Source organism: Dendronephthya gigantea, unplaced genomic scaffold (genome assembly GCF_004324835.1).
Source record: "Dendronephthya gigantea isolate DGI-Jeju-01 unplaced genomic scaffold, DenGig_1.0 000242F, whole genome shotgun sequence".
Classification (NCBI taxonomy): Eukaryota; Metazoa; Cnidaria; class Anthozoa; order Malacalcyonacea; family Nephtheidae; genus Dendronephthya; species Dendronephthya gigantea.
Window position 1 is genome coordinate 179,488 of NW_021163252.1, and position 13,482 is coordinate 192,969.

Genomic DNA, 13,482 nt, shown 5'->3' on the forward strand with positions numbered 1-13,482 from the left:
ATAGTGATCCAGCTAAATTATTTAGCCAATCTGGCAACCCTGGTTCTTGGTGTAATTATCTCAAAGGTGATAATTGGTAAAGGTGATATCACACCAGAAAACTTTTACACTCATTGACTGCGCGTTACATGCTGCGAACGTTAACAACCACAGATATAGAAAATTAGAAACTTCAACAACTGAGTGAAATATGTAATAAAATGGTTAACGGTTTACAAATTATTACAAATCTATACAAATTACAATAAATGCTGGCAATAGCCTATGACTAAATATCAAGCAGATATGTACTTGTGTGCACCAGACACTTTCTAAGTCATAATATCGTATTTCAACACTTGATAGTAGTTCACTTGATAAAATTCAGCAACTGAGTGAAATATGTAATAAAACGGCCGTTAACGATTTACAAAATTACAAATCTATACAAATTACAATAATGCTGGCAGATATGTACTTGTGTGCGCCAGCCACTTTCTACAAGGCCCCATTTCACACTTTGCCGGATTCTTTTCGGGGTGGGTCAAATTTTGCCGCTTTTAAAAGGCAGCAAAACAATTCAATGTCAGATATCGAAATAAATATACTAAATCTATCAAACTATAGTAAGCATTTGCTACAAGCCTACTAACCACTTCCCCTAAAAGGCAAACAAAGATATCTGTGACAAGTGAACCCGGTATTGTGCTTAAATGGAGCCAAGGCCAGTTTTCCTCTTTAACCGTATCGTAGCGAACCATAACGTATTTCTTTGTTTCAAAGTGATTATGTGAGTGCACAGGAAAGAATGAGATACGCTACAAGGTCTTTTTAAGGCCTGTTTTAAACATCGTGCTTCTCAAGTGTCAAACGCATTAAAAACCAAAACACGACTTTTGAAACACGCCTAAGACATATTGTTATGTTGTTTCGTGACCTTCTTTTTCGTGACCATCGTAGAGACCAGCACCATCACCACCATCATAGATGAGAACTATCACTACCAACATGACTGTAACTACCATAATAAACATCTTAAACAACACCATCATAGATGAGAACTATCACCACCATCACTGCATCAGCCTTATAATTAACATCTAGAACAACACCATTGGCATCAGTGCATGACAATGTTTAAAGACTTGTTTCTTGCAGATGTGTTCAAGATATCATCTTTGTTTTGTTTAACAAACTGTAACCCCAGTTAGGGAGGCAAGGGAGTGCTATCACTTGCCCAAGGTGAACTCCCAGACAAACGGAGGGAAGGAGGTGTCTTACTTCTCCATTCTAGACCAGCTCCAACCAAAGTCTAGCCGCTGCCCGAAAACAATGTTCTTGATGATAGTTTTTCATGTTATTGTTCACTAAATCCTTATAAAATATCAAAGCTGAAAAATCAATTCCAAAACATCCGTCGTTCATAACAAAGTCTTTATCTACTAAGTCTTCTACTATTGGTTTTCGTCCTCGTGTGAACGGGTTCATTTCAGTTATTTTTAAGAATAAAGACATCCTCATTTAATGGGTATAAACAACTTGCGAGGAAACAAACATTTAAGAAAATATACAGCTTTGTGAAAATTTTCCTAAAAACCTTTTCCGCGAGACGAATTTATTCGGGTTAAAGAAAGGATTCACTACTGAATCTCGCTAAATATCGTCCAACGAAGGAAGTTCTCGTTGTCTAATATCGTCCAACTTAGCAACTGCCCGTCGCTTAATATCGTCCAAGAAAGGATTTGGTGGAATAGACAGTCGAAGAAACACCATATCGCCTTTGTAGTCAGGAAAAGCCAGCATGGTCTCTTTTGGGGAAAGTTTAATTCTTTGGATTGACCTATAAGCCTTCAAGTATCGTTGATAGGAATGGTCGAGAATCGCGCCAGAGTCCATGTCAAAAAATATTATCCGGCCATTAGATAAAGTTAATACAATTCCTCTCTTGTGAATACAAAATGACCTGGTGAAATCATGATAAAAATTGAAATTAGACATTATATTTTGAGAATCACCAGTGTCCAGATCAATTATATGACTCTTATCATCACGAAATTCCATGACTACTGCGACTTGGGAGTCATTACTGAAACTTACTGCGACTGATTGGAATTCATCGCTTACTTCATAGTAATAAAAGACTTCATATGAAGTTGGTTTTTCGGTATTTCTTTTCCAAATATAACATTTATTCTCATTACAACCAGAGATAAAGGCACCACCAGGCGAAATTTCCACTTTCATCTCAGACTCAATTCCAGGCAAATTGACCATTACAGGACCATCAACATCTCTGACATCAAGAACTTTCACAGGTTCGTTTCTTTCGAGACCCATGCTGAAAAAGCCTTCAGAAAAACCAATCAGCTTAGAATGACTGAAATCAGACAAGTCGTCTAGCGCCACGTGCTGACTGTGAGTAAACACGATCTCTAAATTGTCATCTACCGGGTATCGCGTTAATTTGGGAATCCTGTTAAATTCACTAATCACAAACAAGTAATCTTCCGACCACCAGCATAAAAACATTGACCAGCATTGACTGCTCTTGAAACGTTGTTCAACTTGGCTGGTATAGACATTCCATACGTTGATATATCCATCTGAGTTGCAGGATGCAAGTCGAGAGCCGTCAGGAGAAAACGAACTCGAATAAACTTTCGTTGGCTGTGACGGACAGGATTGCACTTGTTTAGGAGCTAATGTCTTAAAGACAATTAGTTTTTTCCTATCTGAATAGAGCCACAGATTATTTTCTAAAGTTGGTATTTTGATTGCACGGAAAGAAAAGTGAGGATCAGCAACAAGATAGTTCCAAGCGACAATTGCAGTCAAAGGAATACTTTCTGTGACACTCGAATAACAAAATTCTTCCGAAGAAAAAATAGACTCCACACCTTTGCAGATCCACGGCCGCAAAATTATACAACTTTTTCCACAATCTTCGTCATTTGACCTTATTATTTCTAATTGTTTAAAATTTGGTTGCTCAAATCCTCGCTGAAAACATCGTTCACATTTCCTGCTCTTTAACACATCTGGTTTCTCCCTTTCCACGTGAGATAATTTTCGCTTATCACTTCTTTGCAATGTGATGGCGTTCCAAACACAAAACGAATAACCCGGATAAGATGAAGATTCTAAATTTGCAATAATAAATAACCCTGTGATGCTAAAAGAACACCGACTAACAGGAAATCCAGGACAAAGCGACGACAGCATTTTTTGTTTAGCAACGTCCCATAGTTTAATAGTGTTTGAACCGTCGCTAGTCACCAGTCTTTTGCCGTTGGGGGAAAATGCACAGGACAGGAACGTCTCTTCATTTCCAGGGAAAAATGAAACTTCCTTTCTTCCAGCAATGTTAAACGCCGTTTCCAGTTTTCCAAATAATATGAGCGAATCGTCTGGAGAAAATGTGCAGCATGGAATTGTTTTCAATTTTGTTGAATAACTCATAATTTCAACTAAAGTTGGTAGGGATAGCACATGGATAAAATTATTCATTACAAATGCTACACTTTTCAAATCGTTAGATAAAGCAAACCTTTTATTAAAAGCAGAGCCACTGCATGCCCAGACTGCTCGTGGCAAAACCGAAACTTCGGAAGAATTCGACTCGACAAAAGGTGAAACGTTTGATAGTAGCGTCTCCGCGATTTTCTTTTCATCATCGCTGAAATAACCTTCTGGAGGATGGGTAAGAACCGCTTGTGAATACCATTGTGAAAATACTGTCGAAAGAAATTGTTTTGAATTTTGTATAGCCTTATCGGTATCAGGGCATTATCAAAAGACTCGAATTCAATGACATGGTACGAAATGCGGGCGCGTAAATCTTCATTTTTCATCCAGGAACTTTGGAGTAATGTGAACCAGAAATGCTGCAAATCACCAGAATCGATTACAGTTAACATATAACAGACGGTAATAAAATCAACTGACCAGAAGACACCTTCTTCCATTTCACATTTTTCTAGATGTTTTAAACCATGTTTCAGAGCATATTTTACGTCATTAGTAAAGTTCACCTCAAGTCCTGAGCGAACACCTTCATCTTTAATTTCTTTAAAAACCTTTTCGCATAAAATCCAAAGCAATTTATGTCCATCATCGACCTTGACAGTATACTGGTGATCTTTGTAGCCCTTTGCTAGAAGCCAATCAATAACGGATTTGTGAAAAACGGTTAACATGTCATCTGAAACGTACAACAAACATGATACGGTTTCATTAATTTTGCTGATGATGTCTTTCGTTTCGCGACAATCTGGAGCTAAACCAAAAGCCTGAGCGACGAAAGTGAGGGGAAGATCTTCTTCGGAAGCAACCAGCATTGCCAAAATATTCAAGACATCGAACTTTTCGTGTTTTATATCGTTAAGCTCGTCTTCAAGGCGTTTAAAATATCGTTCGTAAACAGAATGGAGACCTTCTGGGAGAAACTCCATGACGTCATTATTTGTTATCTTCTCAAGATCATAGCGAGCCCTTAGCCCAGATTGAAAGTGATATGCATAGAGAAATGAGCCCTGGCATTTGGCAACAAAAATGGAAAGTAAACTAACAGTTTTAATTTGCCAAAAGCGGTAATGAGATGATAGATATGGATGATCCTTATAGAAATCATCGCTGATCTCACTTCCATCCACTTCCCTGCCGACTAAACTTGGAAAACATTCTTTAAAATAAAGTTCCAGATCCCAGTTATTGTTGTCATGAACATTGGAAATGTCTGTCTTTTGATCATCTCTTAGTCTTAGATCAGCAACGGAAATCTCTGGCCTGCTCGTCACCAAGATTTTGATGTACTCGGGAAGATCAGGAAAATATTCAGCAATCAAATGCGTAATTTCATTCTTATTATCTGCTGCACTTTCATCCAAGCCATCGATCACGATTAAACGTGGCTCTTTTATTTCCAATTCATCTAAGGGATTTTGCAAATATATTTGGAAGGCATCTTTGAGGTTTTGGACTTGATAAGGTCGCTTTAACTGATCAAGAAGCATCTCTTTAAAACCAGGGACATTCTCACACATCTGACTTGCGAGAGACTGCAGCATCATCATAGGATCTCTTAAGTTTGAATCACTGAAATCACAAAAGTGACAAGCAGCCAGTGTTCCATTCTTCTTAAAATCTTCACAGATTTTAGCGGCAAAAACGCTTTTACCAAATCCTGGTCCAGCTGTTATTAACTTTATTCTCGAATCGCTGTCACACTTTTGAAACCACTCGTTAACTTTCTCTAACAACCACTCTCTTGTTCCAGGAAGGAAAAAATTCACTTTTTTTTTAATTTTACCCTTAAAATTATGCTTAGCAAGTTTTCGCAATAAATCTTCATCACTTTCCGCGCGGGATTTTTGTTGAGGATATGTGTCCCCGGGTATTGATAGCGTACGCTTGGCCAATGACTGGCGAATTTCATATACTGCATCGCGCGTTTCATTTACTACATCGCACGTTTCATTTACTGCATCGTGCGTTTCATTTACTGCATCGCGCGTTTCATTTACTGCATCGCGCGTTTCATTTACTGCATCGTGCGTTTCATTTACTGCATCGCGCGTTTCATTTACTGCATCGTGCGTTTCATTTACTGCATCGCGCGTCTCTTCAGCGACTTGTGTTACATTATTCACACCAGCTTCAATTGCTTTAAGCAATTTAATACACTCATCTTCGTGCAGTTCCCAATCTTTAAGCTTTTGCACATACACTACTTCTTCAGGCCCAAGAGGACATTTTTTTAAGTCGTCGACATCACTCTGTGAAACGTCCAATTTTACTATCGCCTGGGAGATTTTCTTCCATAAAGACTCAAATTTTGAATTGTCAACTCGAGTTGTAATTACATGTGCGTAGACTTCATTTCTGTAACACTTGATTCTTGTGACATTCGCTTGCGTTGACCTATCAGTATCCGGAGGCATTACACTCCATCCTGTTGATGGAAAACCACAAATGTTCCGGAATAGAACTGTAAGTAATGTGACATCAAAGGTTTTGGAATCTGGCGGGTTGCCAGACGGAGGAAACAGTAAATCCCATTGGGAATTATTAATATTTCGAGGTTTTAACTTTTGAAGAGATGTTTTGTTTGCAGTTAGTACTCCAGGTAGACTGGCAGGTGGATGGATGGTATCAAATGTATTTCTCAAAGCCTCAGTTCCTTTGTCAACCAAAAGTCTACTGAGTCTTGTAAAATTTGCCTTTTCTTGCAGATCAACAGAAGCCATGGCATTGGGCAGGGTTAATTACTGTAACAAAATTTCACAATAGTTTTTTTATTTATATAGGGCACACCCAGAAAGAGAATTAGGTGAAATTTAATTAGGCTATATATCTTAGATAATCAAATAGAAATTCATATTACTGAATTGATCATGATTTTTCTCATCTTTAACTTGATAATATTCTTCATATATACAACCACATTATCTGATCATCGTGCATAGACAATCGGATGGAACTTAAACTAAGTTTATACCAAAGGATTCCCTTTGTGGAAATGATTTCGTAAAAAAACACGTGGTCGTGGGGTCAAAACTTTTAGTCAAGAAATGGCATTGATTTTTTTTGCTTTCAATCTAGTTTGACCGGTCTAAGGGGCTGTTTATATGGAGACCGGGCTAGCCTTATCACCAGTGTAAGCGGGATCTCATTACATTGTAGATTTTATAGAAAAAATGTTTTGCGTTTATATGGCCAACAAGCGAGCGGCTTTGAACAAGCGAGATCTCGCTTACCGAGATAAAGATTTTCTCCATGTCAGCACACGCAAGCGGACTGGTCCGGTTGCCAGGATGAAAATACGTAATGTACACATGCGCATCATGTACGTTTTCATGTGGTTTTTCAAAACGGCCGAAACCTGTGAAGCTTCTGTGTCTTCAGTAGTCGCCGAAAAAGTGAATACAGTCCAAAAACCCAAACGAAAGAACTTTAAATGGCAGGCGGATATGGTAGAGCATCAAGTAATTGATTGTTTGCTGGAATACAAAACTTAAAACGTAAACTCGCCAAACGGGCCAGCCCGCGGTCTCAATATACGAAAAAATGTATCTCACTTACGGGGCTTGCCTCTAAATGTGGTAATTATTAAAATCAAGTGGGGCTGCATGTCTATGCATCCGTCCGGATGTGGTAAAAAATATACCAGATCTGGTCACACTGACCCAACTCAGAAATCGACACACTAATCTCAATGAATTGATTGTTCACTATATGTGCTGGCTTTGTGATTGCTAGAAACACGTGAACTGACTTCGTATCATTTGCTCACTCATGTTCAAAGAATATTCCAGGCTGACACTCACTCAAATCCGATTCAAATACCAAATAAAACACGCCATTTTTTAACTACCAACATCATCTGTCATAGGCAGGTGGGGAAATAAAAGTAACGCAATTTGCGACATTGTTTAAAGTAACGTCTTAACAGAATGATACAACACTGTGTCGGGCAACAATTTATAATCTTTTGAAGTGACTGTAATTTATACTTTTTAAATCTTGAGGCAACAATTCAATTACAGCGTCTATATATATTCTACAGAATTTAGTGAGAAATGTACTGACAGATGCTCAGAAATGTACACAATTCTTGGGGATAAAAAAAACCCATCACTTTATTCTATCCTGCTGGTTATTTATTGAGCTTGGGTATGTGCATAGCTTTATAATTTCAGCCAGGGAAGAGGGATGCGAAGTTGCGTCGTCGAATGCTTTTTGTAAATATTCCATTCTACTGATTTCATCTCGTATTGGACTATATATAGCGAGATGAAGTATTGCAAAGATTCTTTCAATTCACATATTACATCTTCTCTTTAAATACCAACAGCCTTTAACAATTTCTTACTTTCCTACCTTCGACTTGATTAAACGAACCACCATAAACGATCATTAAAGATGACAACTTGAATAAGATATTTTTCTTCACACGATAAAAGTTCTTATTTCTAAAAGAAACCACATCATGATGTAATTCCACACAACTTAAGATAAAGTTACTTGACAGCTTATTTGTTAAACACGATGGTCTGGTTAGTAATTGTCCAGCAAGTTAATACGTGGCTTTAGAAACCAACAATGCGTGAGATGAGAAAACTTAAGATATCTAACAGAGCCGGTTTGAAACTTTTAATACGACGCCAGAGCGCTGTGGCGTGGTTATTTAATTTGTCGACCTAAAGCTTACTTCGTGTGATAGTTGTCAATCGAGTCGTTTTATTGCTTCCAATTTGCAGGATTTCTTTGCAAAAGCTATTCATTTCAAAGCAGATATATACTTTTAGCTTTTTTAGGCTTTTCAAAGACTTGTGTTATTGTAATATAAACAGACTATAATTTCTTGGTTGAACGCCTCCGCAGAAGAAAAGGAACAATTTGATAGCAGAATAAGCTGAGACTTGTATAAGAATCTAGTTGGTCAGAATGAAAAAACAGGATCATTGTTAAAACATGAAGTTCTATTCAAAGCGCTAGTTCTCGTCAGATGAAACATATGAAAGATAAATTTGGCATATTCATTACGCACCATGACGTAATTCCACTGCCTTTATGTCAATATTATTACGGTCACGAAAAATAATTTGCAAAAGCGAAATTGTCAATTATTGAAAACCAACCAGATATGTTATAGTGAGACGAATGAAGGATATTAGAAAAGAAATTTACGACTGATTTTATTCAAGGTTTTGCTGAACGTTATAATATCACGCCACAGTGCTGTGCCGGGCCTAGCATACTTCCGCTGCATGTTGACGATATAAAATTATTCACAAACTTCAAGAAAGAGACAAAAACGTACCTATGGCTACGAAATCTGATAATTCACGACGTAGACATAATTCCACAGATTTAGGCCACAAATAATATGATCAACGCAAAGAAATGTTCAGAAATCCAGCAGACAAGAATAAACCAAACACTCTGATGGTATCCTGCTGGTTAAATTGTTCAACTCAATGTTGTAAAATACCCGTGGTGTTAAATGCATCGGCCTAATGCGCGTAATTACTTCGTATTAGCTACTGATCTCATCTTGTGTCGAGATCTTTGATATATATTTTGAAAGCTGGTAAAACCACAACTAACGTTGACTTCAAACATCGATTTCAACCCCAAGTACTTTAAATATAAACTAACGATATTTTACTGAAAAAACCAATTCAAAACTAATTAAACATCGTCAATAATATCAATGCATCCATACAAACATATTAACACATGCATTTTTAAGAGGAACGTTGACACTCGAAAATCTCACATGAGTAAATGATACTTGCTGATGATCCCAACACTTTCTAGTGCTCGATGATCAAATAATTTCATGTGAAATACTTTTCATTCAATATTTATCGGTAGTTTTTTAGATATTTCCGTTCCAACTTAAATTATATGTTTGTTAATATTAGGTTATTGCTGCTCCAATATAAATATCAGCTGAAATGAACTTCTAAAGACAACAATGAGCTGAAAAACGATTCGAAGATGCTGTCTTCTGCTTATAATTGATTGTCGCAGTCGTCGAAGAATTAGCGAAAGCTAACTGGAGTCAATTTGAAAGTGAAATAAACAATTTGAAACTAGTGACATAAAACAGAACGATGGTTGAAATGGTTGATATGGTCCTCAGATAAAGCAAATATAAATGTGCCAATTACTACCATAAATGACGCACTATGACCCAATATCTGAGCACTAACAACAATTCACTTTTACTACAGTTATAAAAGACAAATTTGCAGAAGCCAATCGGTTAATTATTGACAACCAACATGATATGATATAGTAAGACAAATAAAGTATATTTCGGAGCAAGATTTTGGATTTTATTCAAGGTTTTACTAAACGTTTCAACATGACGCCGCAGCGCTGTGCCGTGCCTAGCATACTTTGCTGTTGACGAAGTAAAATGATTTATAATCTTCAAGAAAGAGACAAGAACATACCTTTATCACTTCTTGGGAACAATAATCCAACTACGTCGCCATAATTCAGCGAGATTTAAGTCAGAAATAAACCAAACAGACGCTAAGAAATGTACACAAACCTAGCGAACAAGAATACACCAAACACTCTGATGGTATCCTGCTGGTTATTTAATGAACTCAAGTCATGCATACAGGGTGTATCAAAAACACTATAATTTGCATAAGTTGATATTGCAGAGAGCTTATCTTTCGTTTGTTTTATCTGACGAGAACTGGCGCTTTATTTAGCTATATGGGTTAGAATGCTTTACCAGCTGATAGTTTTAGTAAATATACAATTAAAGTTATTCTGAAAACAGTCTGCATAATTTCACATTGTAAAAATTTGCCTTTTCTTGCAGTTCGTCAGAAGCCATGAGATTGCACGAAGTTTTACTGCAACAAATGGGTGTTAATACTAGATGGGTTTCGTTAGAAAACCCCAGGTAGGGCTACATATATCTAATGATATTTTGTGTAAATGGTTTTCAGTGATACCACGTGGACCGAATGTGTTACGAGGGAAATATCTCGACAAATACAACGACAAATCATAAAGCATTAGGATGAACCAAACAGCTGAGAATGCATTCCTTGGCATGGAGAAATAGAATATAAAAAAATTGAAATCTTTACAAAGGCTAAACAACGTATCCACTGGAAGGTGATAATAGAGAGCTTTAGCAGTGACTACGAGTACGAGTACGAGACTACGAAATTCGTCATCCTCGCGCGTTAATTGCTTACGCCATCAGCCAAAACTCGTAGTCGTTGGGCTTTTGAGTACGAGTTTTTTGATAAATTTCGTACTCGAAAGCCCAACGACTACGAGTTTTTGCTGATGGCGTAAGCAAACAACGCGCGAGAATGACGAATCTCGTACTCGTAGTCGTACTCGTAGTCACTGCTAAAGCTCCCTATTCATTTACCATTATTGAAGTATGACATGCAGTATTAAGCCTGGCGCACACTTGTCAACATTGCACACTTATCACTCGCGGCAATTTCCTAGTCTGGGAGTAGTATTGACATATTTTGTCGTTCGTGCTTAATTTTACGACACAAACACACAAATGGAAGAATATCTCAATTTTTTCCCCGTAAAATGGGCACGTGAAAATTGTTATGTGTGCGCGTTAAGCACACCAGTGTCCACGAGGCTTAAAGACAAACACAAACAATAGCATAAAATAATACTCAACCTTAATAAGAATACGAACAAAACATTTAGTTTGAAATATACCAAACGATGCGCAGGTTACGCATCGTGCACGTTTCCGTGAATTGTTGAAACGCTGCTATTAAATAGCTTTTAAGGTATAGGGCGAAGAACAATTAATCAAGAAATGAAATTGATTTGTTTTGCTATTTATGTATTTGTGTAGTATTATTTCTTTCCATGTCCATTGGGTATTGTGTAGTTCAGTCTAATGCATGAACTATAAGGATACAGTAAGCGGCAATTTTTAATAATCACTAGGACATATATTGACTGAGTTATTAACAACAAACTTCATACTGAGGCCAATAAAATTTACGAATTTCCGCAACGAAAGTTACGTTTTCTAACGTTTAAAAAATTTTAACATGACGTCACAATGCAGTCTGGTAACTAGCCAAGTGCGACCACATTTGTAATTTTTCACCAAAGTTGCTCAAATCTTTTTTGGCTGCCCCATAATGTGGACGGTACGCGTAACCGTAAGAATATTCTTGCGTTACGTTTTCAAATTTTTCCCGCATCGTGTGGACGGGGCCTCAGTGTTCATGTTTTTGCTGGGTGGATTTCATCTTTGCAGGTTACCTCTAATACACTTGCATTAATTGGTGCATATTTTATATTAAAATTTAAATATTACGCTAGGTTTAAATTTCCTTGTATATACGCAGGTCAACTCACACGAATGTATGTTTAATTTTTAATGAATAATGATTCCAGGTTCATAAATATTGCTTGTTGCTATCAAGATTCAGGGTCATTTCAGTCTCAACTGCATGCTTTGAAAGAAAGACAACGCTGTATCTTTAGTTAGTTCTCTGATAAACACGGTTTATGAAACTTGGACTAGACACGGAGATTTTTTTTGCAAGAAAAATATTGCACGTTTTCTGAATGGCGATGACACATACAGTAATACGAATAGACTCGTTTGGTTGTCAACTTCAACAATCTTCAATCTTGTAAACGCGCTTTGGTTTGACTGAGAATTAAAGGTTGTCAACTTTTAATAAGCCAACTTTTAAATTGTTCCGCGTGGGAAAGATTTTAGAAACAGACAATATTAGAGTCGATGTATAAACAGAGAATGTATGTGTCTAATTCAATTGTTTGTTTGCCTAGAGGCTTAGAATTTCAGCTTCTTGAATTGAATCTTTATACAGAACGCCCAATTCAAACCCTCGAATTCTTATAATTTATTATTCAAAATATTGATTGTATATTAAAATTTTAGGAAATTACTAAAAGATTAAATGATTTAGTTCTGTGCTGCGCCACAGAATAAACACGCGTACTCTTAAAAAAGGAAAGAATATGACCAACGCCGCGACAAAAACTTACCTCTCAAATTTTGAAAGCGGCAAAGATTCGCCGGAAATATAACAAACAGATGTGCGGAAATGAAGACTTGAATCCTAGGAGGTGCTCTAGGAGAAAGTTTACACATTGCTTGGTGGGATGTTTACTTTTAAATTCCTATATGAAAGCAAGATTTATCATCGATGTTTTGGCAGGCTTAGACGTACGAATGTTTATAAATGATACTTAAATACTTTAAATGTGCCAGCTGTCGACTGACACACTTACATGACTATCATACAACTAGTTTTTTGAAGGCTTTCGTCGGAACTACAACACTGCACTCTTAAGTCGATATAAGCATTGATACAGTAATATGTCACGCCGTGCGGATTGTTAGGCTATACCTATAATCGCAGTTCGTATTTGTGAATTGTGATGATGTAAATGTATTATTTTTGGAGTATTTATAAGGAGTATTACTTGCGTGATTTGTCGTGTCAGTCCTGAAAAGCTTAAAACGATTTTCTTAAAAGCTTTATATTGTGAATATTTATTTGCTTTTCGCTCAATAGTCAAATTTCACTCGTAAATTTTTGCCATAATGGTATATATCAAAGTAACAATCTGAAAATCTTGAGAAGCAGTGCACAACAGCACTCCTTCCTGGTATATATAATGATATTACGCAGTAACCAAGGTTATATATATATATATATATTTTATATATATATATATATAATGAGGTTACGCAGTAACCAAGGTTAATATCGTAGGAACTGCGCGCGGACTGGGCAAAAGGGCGGCGAAGGGCCTGGGACGGGGCTCATAACTCAGGAAGGCGCGGATATAGCGAGGGATGAGCACGCAAGGAAGCCATTAGCGTATGTATCGCCAGCAAGAGAAGTAGTCCGCTAGTTAGAAATTTTTTTTTTGGTGATTGTTGGTGTTGCCGCATAAAACTTGGAAATAGCAATGGCGTCAGAAAGAGATTCACGC

The 13,482-nt window shown here is 37.1% G+C and overlaps 1 protein-coding gene across 1 annotated transcript; it reads right to left on the reverse strand.

The window, feature by feature from the left end:
• Nucleotides 1-899: 899 nt before the first annotated feature.
• LOC114540594 lies at nucleotides 900-7,946 on the reverse strand. The gene is made up of 4 exons (XM_028560718.1): nucleotides 7,858-7,946; nucleotides 3,875-6,245; nucleotides 2,077-2,327; nucleotides 900-1,013 (listed from the first exon to the last, which is right to left on the reverse strand). The coding sequence occupies exons 2-4, from the start codon at nucleotides 6,222-6,224 to the stop codon at nucleotides 900-902; spliced, it is 2,715 nt and encodes a 904-aa protein (XP_028416519.1). The 5' UTR covers nucleotides 6,225-6,245; nucleotides 7,858-7,946.
• Nucleotides 7,947-13,482: the final 5,536 nt, after the last annotated feature.

Excerpts from the sequence above, each read along its gene's own strand:
- LOC114540594 (XM_028560718.1), bottom strand. The coding sequence starts at position 6,224 with ATGGCTTCTGTTGATCTGCAAGAAAAGGCAAATTTTACAAGACTCAGT. Across the intron at positions 2,328-3,874 it reads GTTAACTGTAATCGATTCTG|GCTTTTTCAGCATGGGTCTC; the intron begins GTGATTTGCAGC and ends GTTTTTCTGAAG. Across the intron at positions 1,014-2,076 it reads ATGAATTCCAATCAGTCGCA|ATGTTTATTATGGTAGTTAC; the intron begins GTAAGTTTCAGT and ends GTGTTGTTTAAG.